Here is a 21,160-nt window from a genome sequence, read left to right as displayed (position 1 = left end):
TTTCATATCCACAAAGAAACGTTTAACAATTTTTACTGCCATATAACGCACTCCTTTTTGATAGCACGATAGACTTGCCGATGGAGTATGAAAGTCATTTTTGACGTGTATTTATGCTATGAACTGTTGAATTAGTTACAAAGTTTTCACGATTACATACGAGGAAATTTATTAATGAAGAAATATACTGACAAGCTATGGGCATTAATTGTACTTTTTTTAAAAACATTCCTCCAAGATTCTCTAGATCTGGCAAATACTGTTATTCTAATTACTCTTAATCGAATAAGGAAAAGTAATTGAATAATTAATAAAGTGTTTGCAAAGTGAAAACCAAAAGTGTGATAGCACAGTACAAATAGGGAAGAGGTGGGGGCACCAATATCTTAGATACAGCGTTTCTCAAACTTTTTTGAGTCAGAACAGTTCCGCGGACCACCTTACTCTTGTTCCCTTCGAAAGTAAATTTATAATTTTTGTAGCATATTTTAATACCAGTATACTTATATTTTAAATTAGAATTAATTAATTAAAATTAATTTAATTCAATCAATTTTATATTAGTATTAGCTAATTATGTTAATGTTAATAGAAGAAAATTTATCTTCTTTTTTTTTAATAATTCAAGGCTATTAGAGTTTGGATAATCTTTAACTTATTAACTAAAAAAATAAATAAATAAATGTTGGTACTCACATTAGTGAGATGAATGAGCCTGTCGATTCTTACACAGTTGTTGTAGGCCTATATTTGAATGACTAGATATTTCTTTAACGGCACTAGAATCATTGATATTAATATCTTCACACACAGCTTCTGAACTATTAGCAGAGCCTAACTGAAGCGTATCATCACGTCCTTTTCTTTCAAAGATCCGGATCGAAGCCAGTTTTCCATTATGTATAATGGGCACTATTTAACAGAGACATGGACAACTACTAGCGTGTATCACATAAGAAAGATTTAAAGTCATAAGTACATGAAAAGATTCGGTACTTTGGTCCTCTGTAATGAATTCGGGTGTCCCTGGCTGGGTACAGGTGCAGCACCAGAAGTAAAGGGAAAAGATGGCGAGAAACGCCACGTATATAGTGCTTTAAATCCCTCTTTTGTTGCTGAGAGTAGAGTGGGAAGTGAATAGACGGGTAGGGTAATAAATTTCATAAAATGTCAGTACTGGGAGAAAATGTGAAAGCGATTGCCATGCGTCATTTCCAAACTCTGAGATTTTCAGCTATAGTGTGATACGCAATTCGTTTGAATTTTATTTTTTCTTCTGTCTTTTTTGAAGGACCACAGTTGGTCCGCGGACCATAGTTTGAGAAACGCTGTCTTAGAACATAATGAATGTTACGAACATGTAAACACTGAATTGTGATGCAAAGTTATAGTAATAGATCATACAAACTGTGATAGAAACCACCAAAAGTGTACAATGGAGTCCACCAGGACAAAGGTCAAAGTCAGCTGGACCAGTAAGCCTAAATATGTGAAGTTAACTACAACAGTAATGCTGGAGAAATCAGCGCGCCCGAAGCGTCCCATACGGATCAGGCTGTTAATTAACGCCTAGCAGGGATTAAACACAGACAGCATTCTGTCGGCTGACCAGCGGGTTCAACTTCGTGCTGTGTTGGATAAATAGGCTTCCTCCGAATACTTCGGCATGCTCTGTCACTATCGTAGCTTTAAGTTCGCTTCAGCGGCTAAATAAAGAACTGCACAGCCTGCGGTGTGACGCGTTGCATCGTCCGAGGGGCAGCCTGCGAATCTGACGTCAGATATTGCGTAATCACATCCCAGCCCGCAGAGAGCGCCGCTCCACTTCGAACAGTCCGCAGCAGCCAAAGGGTCAAACATGCGAAGAACACCTTCCGCTAACTGATTGCCAGGAAGATGTGATGCAAGTGCAACGCATTGGTAAAAATCCTCAGCGTTATGACATTCGGATATGATGCATGTAACAAAGGGGAAGCCTGTATGACAATTTTGATAACGATTCAAGTATTTTGAGTCCACACCTGTGGAGTAACGATTAGCGGGTCTAGCCGCGAAACCAGGTGGCCCGGGTTTGATTCCCGGTTGGGGCAAGTTACCTGGTTGAGGTTTTTTCCGGGGTTTTCCCTCAACCCAATATGAGCAAATGCTGGGTAACTTTCGGTGTTGGACCTCGGACTCATTTCACCGGCATTATCACCTTCATCTCATTCAGACGCTAAATAATCTAAGATGTTGATAAAGCGTCGTAAAATAACCTACTAAAATAAATAAATAAATCAAGTATTTTGAGTAAGAATGGCTTAAAGGATTTTAACAATTTTTCACTTTACGCATGCACCATTAAAAAAGAGAGAGAGCGAGCGGGATGGGGGAAGAAAGCAATGAAGGAAACTACATGACACTTTACGCACTTCCACTTCATACAGTTAAGTAATTGCTTGTCAGAGTTTTTTTTTTCTGTGGCACTTGGGTTAGCTCATATGATTTTTGAAAATAATTTTCAAAAATTTATTTTTCTCTGCAACAATAAATATTGTGCTAATTGAAAAATATACCAGCTATGAAAATTTGCATGACTTTGATTGAGGTTCTGGCTGATATGTACATCTATTATCAGGCAGTACATCTCACTTGCCGATATGTGTCAGAGGAAGAACAATTGTTTGTATGCATCTTTAGTCTGACTAGTGTAATATGTAGCTAATCTGCGATGTATGCAATGGAAGGGGAAAGGAACCGGCCACCTTACGCAACTATATCCTGGGCCAGTTACCTCACTTGTGAGATTCAGACCTGTCTTCGGACAGTTTACTAAACAACAACAACGAAGAACATAAAATTTCAGCAGATTTCAGAAGTTAGAACTGAGTTATGGGTACATTCTTTTAAAAAAGTGTAATTTCGGAGAATGAAGAGTAAAGGTTAGGATCATGAAGAAGAATGGCGTGGCACCAGATATTTAATAGTTATTACTTTGGACCACTTGCTGACGGAAATTCGAAATACAGGTTGGGCAATTTTTCTTAAAAAATCACAGAATAAATAAAAAATATAGGCTACTTTAAAAAATAGAATTTTTTACCCTTTCATTGGAATCTCCCTTTAAGTTACGGTCTTTGCGCATTTAAGACAAAATATTGAATAAAAATTAAAATAAAATAAAGATAAGCAAGCTCGGAGTAACAAGAGGAAATCCTTAACAGACAGCTAGCAAGCCATGCCAAGTTGTTTTATTTCTGAAACATCAAATTTAATATAAATAAATAAATAAATAAATAAATAAATAAATAAATAAATAAATAAATAAATAAATAAATAAATAACAACAAATGGCTTTTAGAGAACACGGAGGTTCATTGCCGCCCTGACATAAGCTCGCCATTCGTCCCTATCCTGTGCAAGATTAATCCAGTCCCTATCATCATATCCCACTTCCCTCAAATCCATTTTAATATTATCCTCCCATCTACGTCTCGCCCTCTCCAAAGGTAGTTTTCCCTCCGGTCTCCCAACTAACATACTAAGTTATATACATTTCTGGATTCGCCCATACGTGCTACATGCCCTGCCCATCTCAAACGTCTGGATTTAATGTTCCTAATTATGTCAGGTGAAGAATACAATGCGTGCAGTTCTGCGTTGTGTAACTTTCTCCATTCTCCTGTAACTTCATCCCTCTTAGCCCCAAATATTTTCCTAAGCACCTTATTGTCAAACACCCTTAATATGCGTTCCTCTCTCAAAGTGAGAGTAAATATAAACACTCCCTGCACGCCTCGTTGCCACTGAGAACGTCTGTTGATAAAATGAGTCTTACGAGGATGACGCACGCATTCTGATTGTGCGTTTTACGCGTTGCGTAGTAATGTTATGAATTACGTCACCATTTCCAGTTTGTTTCTTATTCAAGCGATATACATACAGACGGAGTCACTTCTCAAATAGGAACAGCAACTTTAGTTTTTTGATTGCACACACAAGATAGCCTCCATTATCCCAAAATCAAGATATTTGGCTTCATTTATAAATTGTGCGGTTTAGGTATATATACAGAGTGGAAGTGAAATAATGCTGCAGATTGTAGGGGGCATTTATATGAATAGAACACATTATTTTCTGTGATTAAATGCAATATTAATTAGAAAGTTAAGTTGGAAATTTCAACAGTCTGGCAACATCGTCGCTAACACGCTACTCTTTCTTTTCGTAATACAGATGTAAGAGGTCAACGAACTCAGGTCTGTCTCCCTAGATGAGCTTCATTGATCCTCCGTCTGTGATGCAATCTGGTCGCATCGTTCAGTGGCTTGAAATTAGCGGTTTTAAAATTAAATTTACACGAAAAGTGTCCACACTGTTGAAATATGCCAGAGACATCATGATTCTTTATTAGATTTTCTATCGATATGGACAAAGATCACGATTCTATTCGCAATAGTACCAAATAAGAGGATGTTAAACATTTGGGGAAAACTTTCTTTCTGAAAAAATTATTTGAACTTTCCACCAATATGATTTTACAGTTTTTTTGTTACGTACAACATGAGCTATTCGCTCTCAAAATCTGCGAGGTTGACTTCCACCCTGTATAGCTTTTCAATTCCTCACAACATAGGCAGGTCTGTAGGTGCATCATAATGACCTCTGTAATTATATTTCTAATGACGAAAATCTGCACAGAACGTTGAATATTAGACCATCCAAACGTGAGACAAGCTGCTCTACAACAATAAGGCTGCTGCACTTCGAGACGGAGAGTACAGCTAAATAATGTAACAGTCAGCAGCTGTCTGGATGGATTCCCAGTTACGCCGCTTTTTTTACTTCAGATAAGCACTATTAACTTTAACTAAAATTATATTTCATTACGTCATTCCGTGGTTAGCTCGTAGATACTGAATTCGTCCAATACTTCATGTGACAGACAGACAATATGGCTGATGCCCCTAAACCACTTCGTCAGCACCAGAGACGCGGAAGACATGTAATCCGCAAGCATCTCCAATACAGGCCTGCCTTGCTACAGCACAGCATACAGCATCAGTGAACTTTAATTTATAATACCTATTGCTTTAAAAAGAATGTGTAATTTTAAGTCAATTTTTCTACTATTCCTTTACTGTTTATATTTGTTTTTAAATCTTTTGTATTGCCCCTACTATTAAATATTGACCTTTAAGAATTTCGTTAGTTATAAGTCATTACTTGTGTTATTATTTCAATTATTGTACTTGTTCCTGAATCATGTATGTAACTTGTAACCGTAAATCATTGCTTGTAATATCCTTTTTTTACTCTTAACTGTTCCATTGTTCATGAATTAAGTATTAATTTCAAAGTGAAAGTCAAACTTTGTTATATTAATCTACTATTGATTATCTATTTAGGTCGTGTATTTACTCTGAAACGTTTAGACATTCTTGTATATCTTTTACAGAGGTGTGAAAATTATTAGAATAATCTTAATTTTAAAGGTTTTTTAATAGTTCCTTCACAAATATTAATTGAATTGATGAATATTAGTATATAATATTACTATACTGATGTAGGATATATTTACTACTAACAATGCCGGAAAGCATTGATGTACATTGGTATTTTTCTTATTTTACAATTGTTATGGGAATTCAGAAATTATTATATTATGTTGGCGAAAATGGAAACATAAAAAATTGTTGTGAAGGTTCAAATGAACGTATACATCTGTTTTGTGCATATAATTTTTGATGTTTCCAATTCCGCCAACATAATATAATAATTTCTGAATTCCCATAACAATTGTAAAATAAGAAAAATACCAATGTACAACAATGCTTTCCGGCATTGTTAGTAGTAAATATATCCTACATCAGTATAGTAATATTATATACCAATATTCATCAATTCAATTAATATTTGTGAAGGAACTATTAAAAAACCTTTAAAATTAAGATTATTCTAATAATTTTCACACCTCTGTATATTGATTATTCCTCAAACATCTCATTAATCTTTAACAGGATCAATTCTTTCATTAAGGTGCATTCTTCTACATAATTCATGTGAATTGTAACTGTGACCACTATTTTATATTATAGCTTTACTATTGTTTATTGGTTATAAAGTATGTATTTTGATGCCAACTATAACCCTAATATACCTCAGGGTGAAATAGGGTTTATTAAATTGGATAATAAAAAAATTATAAAAGATTCAATTAAATAATTAAAGTTTTTCATACATATTGCAATAATTATAAAAAAATTGAACAGTCTTAGGAAAATCAAACTGAATAATCAACTCTCTTAGCATGCGCTACTGCAATCTATTTTTTTTTTCAAATTCGACATCAACGTCTCCGAATTCCGTAACATCTGAAATACGTCTCAAATTCAAGGATTCCTTTGCTTTAAATAGCATTTCGTTAAGATATCCAAATGAGGGCGGCGTCTTGCTGTGTGCCGCACTGTTAGGTGACCGTGCCTTCAGACTGTTTGCTTTGCAGAATGGGGCTGATTTTAAACGGATGATCGATATAAGGAACATTCACTGCATCAAGTCTACTTCAGAATCTTCACACATTTGTAACATCTCTTGCATTATAGGCCCTAATAAGAAAAAGAGTTTTCGACATACCATAACACAAGTCTGTGTCTGTGAGCAGAGTTTCCTCTCAACTGCGGGTCGGATTTTGTTCACGATCGATATATACGAGCACTCGTATGTTCATCCGGAATTATACAGTCCAGTGATTCTCAAAAACATTTTGCATCGTGGAAGTCCTTTTGCTCATGGAGTCACCACGGAACACTGGCAACCCATTTTCTATGCTTTGCTGATATTATTATTATTATTATTATTATTATTATTATTATTATTATTATTATTATTATATTATTATCATTATTATTATTGTTATATTATTAATATTACAATTATTATTATTATTATTATTATTATTATTATTATTATTATTATTAACGTGTAGGTAACTGTAGTATTAATAACACAAATTCACTGCCAAAATCTTGCATTTTCAATTTTATTGAAATTACAACCTTGCAATAATCAGTAATTTATTTTATTTTCATTAGCATTTTACAATTAAGAAATATATGCAAGCTAATACCTATTATACCATTCAGTGGGATGAATTTGTTTGTTTTTTTAACACTGCACTTTTTTTAATCCGGTTTCATGGCGCAAAGTTGTAGCCTGATTTCTTTTGATTCTAGTCCATTTCGGTATTTTTGTTTTGGTGTACACAAACGCAGAAACTCCCGTAAAGGATAAATGAAGAGTCCACTGCAAGAATGATGGATGTCACTTTCTTGTCGAAAAATAATAATAATAATAATAATAATAATAATAATAATAATAATAATAATAATTTCATATTTTATTATTATTATACATTATATGTCATGCCATTAATCATATTTTCGTGATTTCATGCACATTTTATAGCATCCTCTAAGTACAAAATAAAATCTTAAAATGCATTACTGTTCGCGGGTTTCGCGGAACACAGTTGGAGAAACGCTGATATAGTCTATCACGTCTGCTAAATAGATTAATGGATTTTTATTTAAAAAATTACACAAAATGACGAGTTACTCCAAACTGGCTCAAACGAATTGTTTTCATAACTTTGCATTTTATACAAAGTTACGTTATATATGAAAATATGATACAACTTCGTGGAAAAAAAATATATTCATATTCTAATGCGACCAATCGCAACTTTTTGAGACGAAAATTCTAGAGCTTCAAACAGCATATAGACGAATGAGCATCACCCTAGCCATTAGGAAGAAAGAAATATAGCCATATTATTTGCGTTTAGGAAATTAATACACGCAAAATTACGTCTGCCATTAAACATTCCTTGACGTAAAAATTAAAAAAATATCACTACCAATTATTCCATTATGATCAATATTAGTTGCCTACTGGCTCCACTACTAGCACAATACGTAACCAGACTTCCTCTTTGTAGAAGAAGGGCACAAGGGACATGTCACTTATGTATGTGCTGGCGAATATTCACAGAACACTTATCTTAAGCAGATCGCTTTTATAGCTGTGCTGCTTACTTTCAGCAACATTATTGTTATAAAATACGACAGCACGGCATTCCTAGCGTACACAATGAGCGCTTGTGTTAAACTGATCACATTGAAGTAGCTAAATAGATATCCCACTCCTGGATTACTGAATGTTGTTTGTGTGGTCTAGTCGTTTAGGCGCATGACTGCGTCTCTTGTAAGTGACAAGTCAAGAAAATAAACCGTAGACGTCAGCATCAACGATAGGCAGACAAGTTAAATTCTGTAAAATGTGAGGAGAATGTGTTGTGTACAGCGTTGTATCGGCTTCTTTTTGTGGTACGGCCATCCGTTTCCCCTCTCATTATTTATTTATTCCATAACCCGGCGCGACCAATGGAAATTTGGATGACACACACACACACACACACACACACACACACACACACACACACACAATACAGATCCTCAGCAGCACACAACTTGTCCTTTGTCTACGCATTGTACGCATGTTCCTTTGTATAACTGGACTAATTTTAAAAGATGTCTTGATGTAAAGAACTGTACAGATTGTATTAAATGTCATGCTTGTGGTTATGATCTACAGACTGACAACGGCTGACCCAAACAACAATATCCAGCTGGATTTCATTATTGCGTCATTCGGACTACGACTATGAGATGATAGATGGTGAACAAGGCACTCCCGTTTACCCTCCCGTCACTGTTACCCTTACCTTTCTCGGGAGCTGCCCCCGGAGAGCAGTTGCCATCCGGTACGCCCCCCTTGGGTGGTGCACCCCCACCACTGTGTTTGGACGCCGGACTGCCCCCCGCGGAGCCCGTGACCTCTGTCACCTTCTCGGTGACGAACCTGGACCCGTCCGCGTTGGTACTCGCCGACATGGCTGGTGACTGTGCCGCTGGAGCCCACACTGACTTCGCTCACACGTAACTCCGCAGCCCGCCGCAAGAGATCAACACCGTCGCCTCCCCCCTCCACCCCGCCACGCCCGGCCAGCACCTTGCCAACCCCGGTCCATGCAGCATCCCTGTCGGCCCGCTTGTCCCTACGTCGCCCAAAAAACAGAGCGGCTCGCGGGCCGAGAAATATTGTTATTACATCGGCGCATTGCTGCAACAGCGCGGGAATCGGGCGCGTCACCATATCGCCGATGTTTTCCTGGACGAAATGCCACTCACACTGACAAGTGACGAGTTTCGAGTTCTGCAGGATGGCTTCGTTTATAAAATGTCATTTTTTTCTAGATCAGAATATATATGGTTTACTGAAGTTATCATTTACATCCTTTGAACAGCATGTTTTGAATCGTCTTAGACTACATAACACTAGTAATAAAATTTACTTTCATAGCTGTTTTTCTCAAGATGACCTTCCAACCTTCCATGTTCATTTTCTCAGCAATACAACTTCAATTTGATTCAAATTTTACACAGATGTTTATTGTACTGTGTTACACCAAATAACGAACATTCACAGTGATGTCTTAAGACTCATTCATACTGCATGTTAAATATTTTGAAAGCGTATGTGTATATATATTTCGATTAGAAACGCTGAACATTACAAATATTTTTTAAACGTGATGGTCACCCTCTCTGTTCCTCATCTTCTGCCTGTGAAGACATATCGGTCCCGATACTGAACGTTTCATTCAGCTCACTGCCACGCCAAGGGACGCGACCACTTCTCTCTGTGCAGGGACTGTCTGCTCTGCTCTTCAACAATTCATCTGATCACAATGAAATTAATGTGGCATATGCAAGACACACATATATACACTTTTGAAAATTTTGGCAATTAATTGTTCAGCAGTTTTCAAAATTAAAAAATATTGCATTTTCCGAACTTCATAACAAGTATAACGACTCACTTACACGGTAATATCATCATCATCATCATCATCATCATTATTCTGGCAAGCATGGGACCTAGAGACCTGTTGCGGTCAAAAACTGATTCCGTATGACCAACTGGTCGGCAATGCAGCGTTCGATTAGACCATCATCCTTTCAACGTGATCTTACCATCTTCTTCTGCAGACTTTCAGGAAAGTTATATCGGTTGCACATCTATTTCTGCTACGATATGATCTGATCTGTTGCTATCAAGAATTTTACTGTATATACTGCTGTTTAGAGCATGAATGTCATTTCGCTCCGTGTATCTTGTTTCCTGATAGTTCAGGCTTCATTGTCGTATGTCAGTGTCGGTTTAGCCAATGTGTTGGTATGCGTCTGGACTGAAGACGCCTTGAACACTGAATTTATGATGCTTGTCACTTAATAAAACTTGAAAACCTTCTTTTGTAACTCCTCTATATGAGAAATTGTAGTCGAGAAATTAAAAATGATTCATTTGTTCCAGTATTATACCGTCAAGATTCATTTTACTTGTAATTGTTCTTTTCCCTTGAAAGCCATTATTTTGGATTTAGCTACAGAAATTGCCATATTATATTTGTTGCTATTAAATTTAATGAGTGTGTTGCTCTTTGGAGTTTGTCTCCAGTTTCAGCTGAAAGATCTCGGTCGTCTGCGAAAACGATGTATATTTTCGCATTTCTGTTGCTTTTAATGCACCATTTTCCTGCGTGTCTCCTCTAGCTGTTTATCCGACAGTTCATGTATATTAATCAATGAAAATGCAGAAAGTGGACATCCTTGTCTAATCCCGCAGTTTATCGATTGAAATTCTGACAGATCACTATTGGTTTTATAGCTATCTTTATATTTTTGTAGATATGTAAATGGCTGTAATAATTTGATCTGGCACTCCATCTTCTTTCAATATGTCATATAAAATGTCTCTATTTAATATGTCAAAAGCTTTTTAGTAATCTATGAATACCAGATAGGTTTCTAATTATTGAATTCACTTCTCCTTTCCATTAGAAGTTTGAAATATTCATTTGACATGATCTTGCTTCTCGAAAATCATTTTGCTCTTCGGTTAAAATATTACCGATTACACAAAATATGTTCAAGAACAAGTTCCAACCAAACTTGCCGCTAGCGGTAGTACACAGCTAGTCCCATTTGTGAGTGTATAGCCTTACCAGATATCCTGATTTTGGTGGGATTTCCCAATATTTGAATGTTTTATTGTAGAGTTTTCCACCTTAATTAATTACAAATTAACTTAATTAAATATCATCTTAATTAATTACATATCACCTTAATTTATTTACATATCAACTAAATTACATATCATCTTAATTAATTACATATCAAATTAATTAATTACATGACACAACTTAGATAATTACACTGCACCTACAATTACATTTTCAGTCTAATCTTCTCAACCTTTCCTTAAATGTATTGATTTTGAGAGGACCACCCTGAAAGATTGCCGCAGGTAAGCTGTTCCAGTCTACTATTGTGCGGTTAACAAAGGAAAATTTTGCCACGTCCGTTCTTTGTTTTCTACATTTAAACTTCCTAATATGATGTGCCCTGCCTACGTATGATGATGTTGCTAATCTAGCATTGATGTCCCATTTGTGCCGTAAACAATGCGGTAAGTCTGGTTTTTCGTTGCCTTGATTTATGTATGTATGTATGTATGTATGTATGTATGTATGTATGTATTAACACTACAATTGGGTATACACCCGGTGGCAGTGATATATAATATACGATAGTTACAATTAAATGAAATAAAATAAAATAAACCTAAATAAAATAAAATAAAATAAACGTAATCTATAAATAGTAGATGCAATAAACCTTGGACTATAAATAAAAACTATTCTATAATAATGCCTACGGTAAGCAAAAGTAAATCTAACTTATAAGTACTTGTATTTCACCCAACTATTACAAATTTAAATAATTACATATCACCTTAATTAATTACATACCAACATAATTACATATCACCTTAATTTATTTACATATCAACTAAATTACATATCATCTTAATTAACTACATATCAACTTAATTATTTTACATATCAAATTAATAATTACATATCAACTTAATTAATTATATATAAATTCAATTAAGTACATGACACAACTTAAATAATTACACTGCATCTACAATTACATTTTCAGTCTAATCTTCTCAACCTTTCCTTAAATGTATTGATTTTAAGAGGACCACCCTGAAAGATTGCCGCAGGTAAGCTGTTCCAGTCTACTATTGTGCGGTTAACAAAAGAAAATTTTGCCACGTCCGTTCTTTGTTTTCTACATTTAAACTTCCTAATATGATCTGCCCTTCCTAAGTATGATGGTGTTGCTAATCTAGCATTGATGTCGGTCCATGCTTTGTGTCCCATTTGTGCCTTAAACAATGCGGTGAGTCTGGTTTTTCGTCGCCTTGATTTGAGAAGTTCCCACCCTAAGTCTTTTACTATCTCCTCACCATGTCCCTTCCCCATTTTGACATATTTTGCTGCCTTGCGTTGGACCTTTTCTATTGAATCGATTTGGTTTTGCCTGTACGGATCCCAACCTACTGTGATTTGACTCTCTCAATTCTTATCATCAATGATTGGCCCGTTTATCGAGTATCGATTACTCATAAAGTCGAATCCACTCGAAGCGTAATATAATCGAACGATCTAAACTTCATTCGAAGCAAAACCTGCTGATCATTCGTTTTTAGTTCCCAACTCTATCGAATGCCAGTCTTTATAAGGATTTCGCCGCTGCAGTTAAATCAACGGGAATGGAAATTCAACACGGATATGTTATTTGAGGCATATTACACAGATCTGTATTACAAGTACTGGAGAAGCTGCAAAACTGTGCAAGAGAAATACGAGCACTTATATTATTTTCTCTTCTGTTAAGAAAGATATTCCGTGCATGAAGAAATTCACTGGCACTGCATTGGCTGTCCCTGGTTCTAACGCACATGTAAAACGTGGTTTTTCACCTGCGAAATTGAAGTGGTCTGACAGCAGAACAGATGCTCTAATGTTTTGGTAAAGTGGTGTGAATTCCAAACTTGACTTAAAGAATTGTATACAGCCATGCCAGTTGTCTCAGTTGTTACATTTTTACTATTTTCAAACTCTATATATTGAAAATGAAATGACTTTTGTCAACTTTTATTATTAGAATCAATTTAGCAAATCAGTCTCATTTTACAGAAAAAAGTTGTTTAATTTAAATTTATTATTAATGCAGAAAAATAAAGAAAAGGCTCCGTCACGGATGTTACGAGATTTGTGAACTCACTTCACAACTTATTGGAAAAAAAGTGTAAAACTCAGGTCTCTACCTCGAGCAAAAAGAGATTCATTCTCGTAGTGTCCATGTGAAAGCTATGCAAATCTCATGGCATCCAATTATTATTATTAAATAAGTGTAATTGCATTCTCTACGGAAAACGAGAGAATTTTATTTGAAGCAAGTAAAGAGACAGTTTTGGAAGTAAATCCTGAAAGGCTAAAGTACGGTATATGATTATGTTTCGTGATCAGAACATAGTACGAAATGGAAGTATAAATATTGGAAATTGGTCCTTTGAAGAGGTGGAAAAATTCAAATATCTTGGAGTAACAGTAACAAATATAAATGACACTCGGGAGGAAATTAAACGGAGAACAAATATGGGAAATGCCTGTTATTATTTGGTTGAGAAGCTTTTGTCATCCAGTTTGCTCTCAAAAAAGCTGAAATTTAGAATCTATAAAACAGTTATATTACCGGTTGTTGTGTATGATTGTGAAACCTTGACTCTCACTTTGAGAGAGTTCTCTAAAAGCCATTTGTAAGTGTACGTCATCCTTGTTGAACAAAACCCGCCATAATCGATAAATATTTTAAAGCTGTTTCTTCCACGTCACGGATGTTACAGATGAGTTATTGTCCTTCATTTTTCCAGTTTCAAAACAAGTGTGACATTTCTGAGTCAAGATATTCACTTGAAATATAACATTAATTGTTATTAACTCAAACTACGGAAAATAAATGAGAGAAGGAATATAGTACAGAGTAAAAAGTTCCTTGATCCTGGACCTCTGGAATTAACAGTGCAGACTGTCAAAATATTTATTCAACAATAGCTAATTGAAAAGCATACATTAACAGTATGAGTAAGTGCTGCAAACTTTAGGAAAACAAAAAGTACCTATTACCTAGCCAAGACCACTTAGATTCAATGCTGATAAAACTTGTAAAATATTTTACTTTTGAAAATAAAACATTAGAATACTTAAATTTAGAATTTTATGTACGTCTTAGATTAATAATAAACAAATATTTCTGAAAAATACTTTTTCATTGGAATTTCCATTTTGCCTGAATGACTGTATTTTATGATTTATTTTATGCTATTTTATGTTCTTTTAAAGACAAATATCTGTACTGTCTATTGTAATTGGGGCTTTGCCCTGTTAAATAAATAAACAAATAAACAAATAAATAAATGAATAAATAAATAAGTAAATAAATAAGTAAGTAAATAAATAAATAAATCAGTGAGTGAGTGAGTGAGTAAGTGAGTGAATGAATAAAGAAATAAATATTATGAACAGTAATCTGAACACATTGAAAGAGGCCGGAGCTCGAGAGAAATATGGACAATAGGTGCTGAATCGTAATAACTAGAGCAGTGCAAAGGGAGCAGTTGTTCGACACAACGGCAACAGGGCAAGGGTTGTAAATTCACCTTGTGTACCCGCAGAGGTCTGACTCTGCGGTACACAGGATAGCTGCAAGCAGTAGGTACAGCGTAGTAAAGCTAACGTCAGTACTGAAGAAACATAAGAAACGTTCGGTTCTAGTGTTACGATGCCTAAGGAGGAGCAAATTCGTTCGGCAAAATTTAAGAGACTTAATTCCGAATATGATGATATTTTTGTTAAGGTGATTCAAGCATAAAACAAATTGGAATACATTGAATCGAATTATGGGTTTATTCCTGATTGTATAACAGCTTTAGAAAAGTCTGGTACAAAACTGATTGATCAGATTTCCCTACTGCGAAATATCTGGAAGAAAGTGACTCAAGTAGACGATAAAATTGGTAAAATAATATCTGCGAAAATAACAAATAAGTTGAAAAAAAAAAGGTGGATATTATAAACTCTGAAAGATTAGTGACAGTATTTCTGGAGATAAGGATTCCTTTGAAGAACTAACATAAGTTGAAAAAAATGTTGTACAGGATTTTACGTATGGCCCAGTTGTCTCAACAGACGTAGAAAGAAGCTTCTCCACATATAAGGCCATGCTATCAGATAGACGAAAATCGTTTTCTGTTAATAACGTACAATAACAATATTTGGAAGAAATCAGATAACGTATCACATGTGATTAATAACTCACACTTATTGTAAAGAAAAGGAAAAACAAAAAACTATTTTTCAAGTGCTTTTGCGAATAGAATATCATGAATCCGTTACAAATAAACAGTGATTTTGTTTGCGTTCTGTATGAAATCATACATGTATACAGTATATTATTTGTTTAGGATGAAATGGTTAAATAGTTTTGTAATTTTGAAATCTTACTAAAGTATCTGTAGGAAATTAATTGCAGAAACGTTAGGGAACTGTGTCATTTCTATTGTGCCGTCTGTACGTCAACACATCGTGTACATGACCGTCGCTTGTACACAGGGAACACGCCGAGTAGCGTCGGAACCCTTGCTATGATGCCATTCTGTCTGTCATGTGCTCCGTCTGCACCGCTCTAGTAATAACCGTTAAGAAAAGTTCTATTTCACACAAATAAATAAAACACTTAAGAAGAAGGAAAATATACGTGTATGAAATGGTGAATAATTCCGTATGTATATTTCTCTATTTTTTTCTGCCTAAGGGCATGGATTTCCTTTACTTCTTGCGAAAATCATCTGGCAACGCCGTGAATGTATGCGCACAGGAACCCAACAAGTGGGTCTGGGCGACGGCTGTGGAGTCCGAGCTTCGGTACGAGTTCTGCGCTCGGACCAGTGAAGTGGACTGTCTGCAGAGAGTGACGCTATCGAAAAGAAAACGGGATCGACCTAGTGAATATAGACGGAAATTATGAAGGAAGTCGAACTAGCCTGGATCACGGATAATTAATTAATACAGACTCTGTAAAGCCCTAAAAATAGTAAATCAAGGATTTCTCTTCTAGAGGAACAACTTTCATTAAAATTTGTTTTTACAGCACAGTTATTTTGGAAGCAAAAGTTTTGCATGAGTTTCATTTACTTGTAAAACAAGACCCAAGAATAATTTCTTTATATTATATTTTCTGTTATTTTCACGAACGAAGGTCGTACTTATTTTAAAAACGTGTATTTCAGACGAATTCGCTCATAGCCATGGAATAGTATGAACTAAATCTGTCCAATATTTTGGGCGAAATCTCTCCACACAGAGAGCAAAGACTGGCATGCCAAAAAACGCGACATGTTTTGTTACGGAGAGACAGAGTTGAAGCGCTTTCGTGCCGGCAGCTGGCTAGGAAACCTGAAGGGGTCAAGGGTTCCAAGCCCGAAAAAGACTATTTTGACTACGTCTTCTGCGTCACTTGTATAGATAGACTTCCCGGTTTATGTTCAGAATTACGCTTTAAAGGCCTCGCACTCTACTTGTCGCAGTTATCATCACCCCACTTATTTCAAGGATTAAGTTCTACGCCCTTATCCTTATGAAGGTCTTAAGGTACGGTTTGTTTACGGCGATCATCGCCGGACGCACATCGCCAGCGATTGTCGCCTGAGTTGCTGGCAGTTGAAATGAATGCGCACGGTTTCATTACAGCGAAGATCGCCAGCGCAGTTCGTTGGACGCGACGCAGATCGCTGGGGGTTGCTTCTGAAGCAAATTCAGGACGCACATCGATGTGTTCAATAATCGATATATAGACAAGGTCATGTTGTAATATCGAATATCTAGTCTGTACGCGTTAACCACGTCTGTACGTTTTGGCTGCAAAACAAATCAAGACGTTTTGTACTTTTTCGCGGTCTGAAGACGAAATTATTATTGAATATGTGTCACAACATAATGCTCTTTTTAATATGAGCATGTGAATTAATAAACAATAAACCCTTACATTACAGATTACACTTTTATCACGCCCGAGCCCCAGAGAATTTCGTTCAGTGTTGGGTAAGGGGGAAATTCTCTCTTCTGTATGTTTTCCACCAGCTCTCTTGCACTATATTTCGGCTGCCATAACCTCAAAGTTTACAGAAATAATGATGGTGTTTAGATAAAAGATCTTAAACCTTATTCTTTTAAAGTTGACTTTCTGCTGTAATTAGTTAAAATTTAATTACAATAAGTGAAAATACAGGGATTATAAGGGATTTTTTGGAACGACTTAAGAATACCGCGTAAGTACATATGCCGTTATTGCATTATTGAATTATTTATTTTTGGTGCAAGGGACATCTCTTTATAATAATAATAATAATAATAATAATAATAATAATAATAATAATAATAATAATAATAATAATAATAATAATAATAATAATAATAATAATAATAATCTTTTGGCTGCAGTGCGTTATTAAATAAAGTTAAACGATAGCAATGGCCTCGGGTCATATACAACATACAATTTGTATATATACGAGTACATAGGTAGATCTTGTTACATTATATGCACATATACATTTTAAAATTATTTTACATGTCTTTTAACTATCTCTTTTTATGTAGTTGTTTATTTAGCTATCTATCTTGTACCAACAATAAAAACATGTTTTTAATTACTTTTAATTTGCACAGTCTTCGTACCTAAGTACTTACGCGGTATTCTGAAATATAGAGGATTTTTTTTTTTGTTGAGATGTAGTTGATCGTATATACTTACTTACTTACTTACTTACTTACTTACTTACTTACTTACTTACTTACTTACTTACTTACTTACTTACTTACTTACTTACTGGCTTTTAAGGAACCCGGAGGTTCATTGCCGCCCTCACATAAGCCATTTGTCCCTATCCTGAGCAAAATTAATCCATTCTCTATCATCATATCCCACCTCCCTCAAATCCATTTTAATATTATCTTCCCATCTACGTCTCGGTCTCCCTAAAGGCCTTTTTCCCTCCGGCCTCCCAACTAACACTCTATATGCATTTCTGGATTCGCACAGTTGACCGTATATACAAGGCATAATAAAAGCCCAAACGAACCAAACCTAACCTATCACATGTTCGTACATGTAAAGTGTATAAGCGAATTACGAAGGGAACTACCTCAGCGCTAGTTTAGCCAATAATACTAACAATAATAATAATAATAATAATAATAATAATAATAATAATAATAATAATAATAATCTATACTAATAATAAATCTGTAGCCGAAATTTTTCTGGTAATTTTCGATTTTCCAAAAATAATTGATCCTAACATATATAATTAACCACCCTGAAACAGAAAATCGCTTTTTTGAAATTTTTGTTTGTACGTCTGTCTGTCTGTCTGTCTGTCTGTCTGTCTGTCTGTCTGTATGTTTGTTACCTTTTCACGCGATAATGGCTGAACCGATTTCGATGAAAATTGGAATATAAATTAAGTTCGTTATAACTTAGATTATAGGCTATATGGCATTCAAAATACGTTATTTAAAAGGGGGGTTATAAGGGGGGTTATAAGGGGGCCTGAATTAAATAAATCGAAATATCTCGCTTATTATTGATTTTTGTGAAATATGTTACATAACAAAAGTTTCTTTAAAAATGATTTCTGATAAGTTTTATTCTCTGAAAAATTTTGATAGAACTGATATTTAATGAGATAAATGAGTTTTAAAATTAAAATAACTGCCATTTAAGGCGGTGTATTGAAATAAAAAACAAATGACTTCGTCTATAAGGGGCCTTGGACACAACAATCGAAAGCTATGAAACATAGCCTACAGACAATGTTTCTGTGTTCGTATGAAGTAATATCGGAAGCTAAATTAACCGATTTGTATAATTAATTATTATTTCATCATTGGAAAGTGTAGTTTCTCTGGATGGACATAATGCTATAATGTTATTACAGTAACTTGTGAGTGAATTGAGGACAGGTAAGATTAAAATAGCTTCTTATGTACAGAAAACTTGATAGGTTATTCTGTATATTCATTTCCTGTATTTCTTATAATAATGTTTATGAACATATTCATTTTTATCTCAGAGAATTAAAGAATAACGAGAGTGTATTGATTTAGTATGCAGTAATAGTACGTTAGCTTAGCAATCCATTATTTTATAATTCAAATTTTAACTATGCTCAATTGAATCGTGTTAAAATACATAAAATACATATGCAATAAATGCAATGCAAAAAAATTGGGTAATGAGCCAAGCAGATTATGTTGCGCTGTTGTAAAAGTTGTTCCTCCTGAGATTCAAGAGCTCCCACAACATATAATTCATAATATAATATAACATAAACATAATAATAAATCTATAGCCAAAATTTTTCTGTTAATTTTCGCTTTTCCAAAAATAATTGGTAATAACAATTAAGGAACATGTTAAAGGAATTGTCATTGCACCAAATGAGTGGTCTCTGGATCAAAATGATCGCATTTTAATATTTTAAATACAATTTAAATTAAGTAACATATTAAACGATTTATCCTTATATCAAACACGAATGTTCCCTGGATCAAATGTCCTATTTTAATTAAGTAATTAATTTATATTTATTTCTAACGGGTGCAGCGGAGCGCACGGGTACGGCTAGTAATAATAATAATAATAATAATAATAATAATAATAATAATAATAATAATAATCAGTTCATAACCTGAATTACTGCCAATCTTTCAGCTGGAGTTACGGGGGTCTTGACAAAATTTGTAGGTAATTTAACATTGTCATTTTCAATTAAACTCAAAACATAATCAAACTGGTCAGGTGAGAGTCTGAAATATTCCTTAAATTTTGTAGCGTTTTTATAAAGGTGTCTCATTATCAATGTGTTAAAACAGAATTCTGTAAACCTATTCCTGAATATTTCATTAGTCTGTAGCTTTTTCCTTTTATAATACGCATGCTCGATAGTGATATCGTCATCTTCCTCTTCTAGAATAAATAGCAACTTCATTATCTTGGGTTTATTCATATAATTTTTAGGTTATGTCCGTGGTCTACATTAATTTACTTGACCATATTATGTAGTAGATGAAGGAATAAACAATGAGAATCTACAGGGATGTCCGTCAATAAAGAAACCACTTCTCGGCGATCATCGTCAGCGTATATAATCGCCGGCGATGCGTCCGACGATGATCGCCGTAAAGAAACCGTACCTTAGTTACACTACAGAACTTCGCACGCTACTGGACTCTCCCCATTCTGGAACAGACACAAATCTGCATATAAAACGCTACTGTAGAAGTTTACAGGTACTCTGTATCACAGCGGAACTTCAGGAACTTTTTTGTGTCTTTTCATAACAATCGAATTATTTATCGAGTTGAAAGAAGACGGGAATAAAAAAGATCGACCGGGTCAGACAGGATGCTGTCCAAGTTTCGAACAGCAACAGGCTTGCACAAGACAGGACATCGCTCGAACTTCTGCAGACGGGGAACTTGTCCCTCGCCTGCTTCGACAACTTCGCCACCCAAACTATTCGGTGGAAAACATGTAATTCGTACAAACTTGCGGAAACGTAAATCCGGTTAAGGTTAAACAAAATATATATTATGAGTGTTTTTAGTTTGTCATCTTACGAAGTACTGTAGGAGAACAAAACATAGGCCTGCATCTTCAGATTTTTACGGAAAGTGTTTTTCATCCACATCACAGAAAATATGTCTGTGCTTGTACAGCGTCTGGCGGGTTTTGTTCAACAAGGATGACGCACACAGAACGTCATTATTTACTTACAAATGGCTTTTAGAGAACTCTCTCAAAGCGAGAGTCCAAGTTTCACAACCATACACAGCAACCGGTAATATAACTGTTTTATAGATCCTAAATTTCAGCTTTTTTGACAGCAGACTGGATGACAAAAGCTTCTCCACCGAATAATAACAGGCATTTCACATATTTATTCTCCGTTTAATTTCCTCCCGAGAGTAATTTATATTTGTTCTTGTTGCTCCAAGATATTTGAATTTTTCCACCTCTTCAAAGGATCAATTTCCAATATTTATACTTCCATTTCGTACTATGTTCTGGTCACGAGA

General features: G+C 35.0%; 1 protein-coding gene across 3 annotated transcripts in view; it reads right to left on the bottom strand.

Annotated features, from left to right (window-relative positions):
- Nucleotides 1–8,983, bottom strand: part of kcc (solute carrier family 12 member kcc) — a 222,674-nt gene extending 213,691 nt beyond the window's left edge. For all 3 annotated transcript variants that reach the window (XM_069819538.1, XM_069819537.1, XM_069819539.1), the window contains exon 1: nt 8,765–8,983. In XM_069819538.1, coding sequence (XP_069675639.1) covers nt 8,765–8,933 — 169 coding nt within the window. In that variant the 5' untranslated portion in view covers nt 8,934–8,983. The remainder of the gene's footprint in view (nt 1–8,764) is intronic.
- Between the last annotated feature and the right edge of the window lie 12,177 nt (nt 8,984–21,160).

Source organism: Periplaneta americana, chromosome 2 (genome assembly GCF_040183065.1).
Source record: "Periplaneta americana isolate PAMFEO1 chromosome 2, P.americana_PAMFEO1_priV1, whole genome shotgun sequence".
Taxonomy (NCBI): Eukaryota; Metazoa; Arthropoda; class Insecta; order Blattodea; family Blattidae; genus Periplaneta; species Periplaneta americana.
The sequence above is the reverse complement of the archived record's forward strand: the minus strand, read 5'-3'. Positions and strand labels throughout refer to the sequence as shown.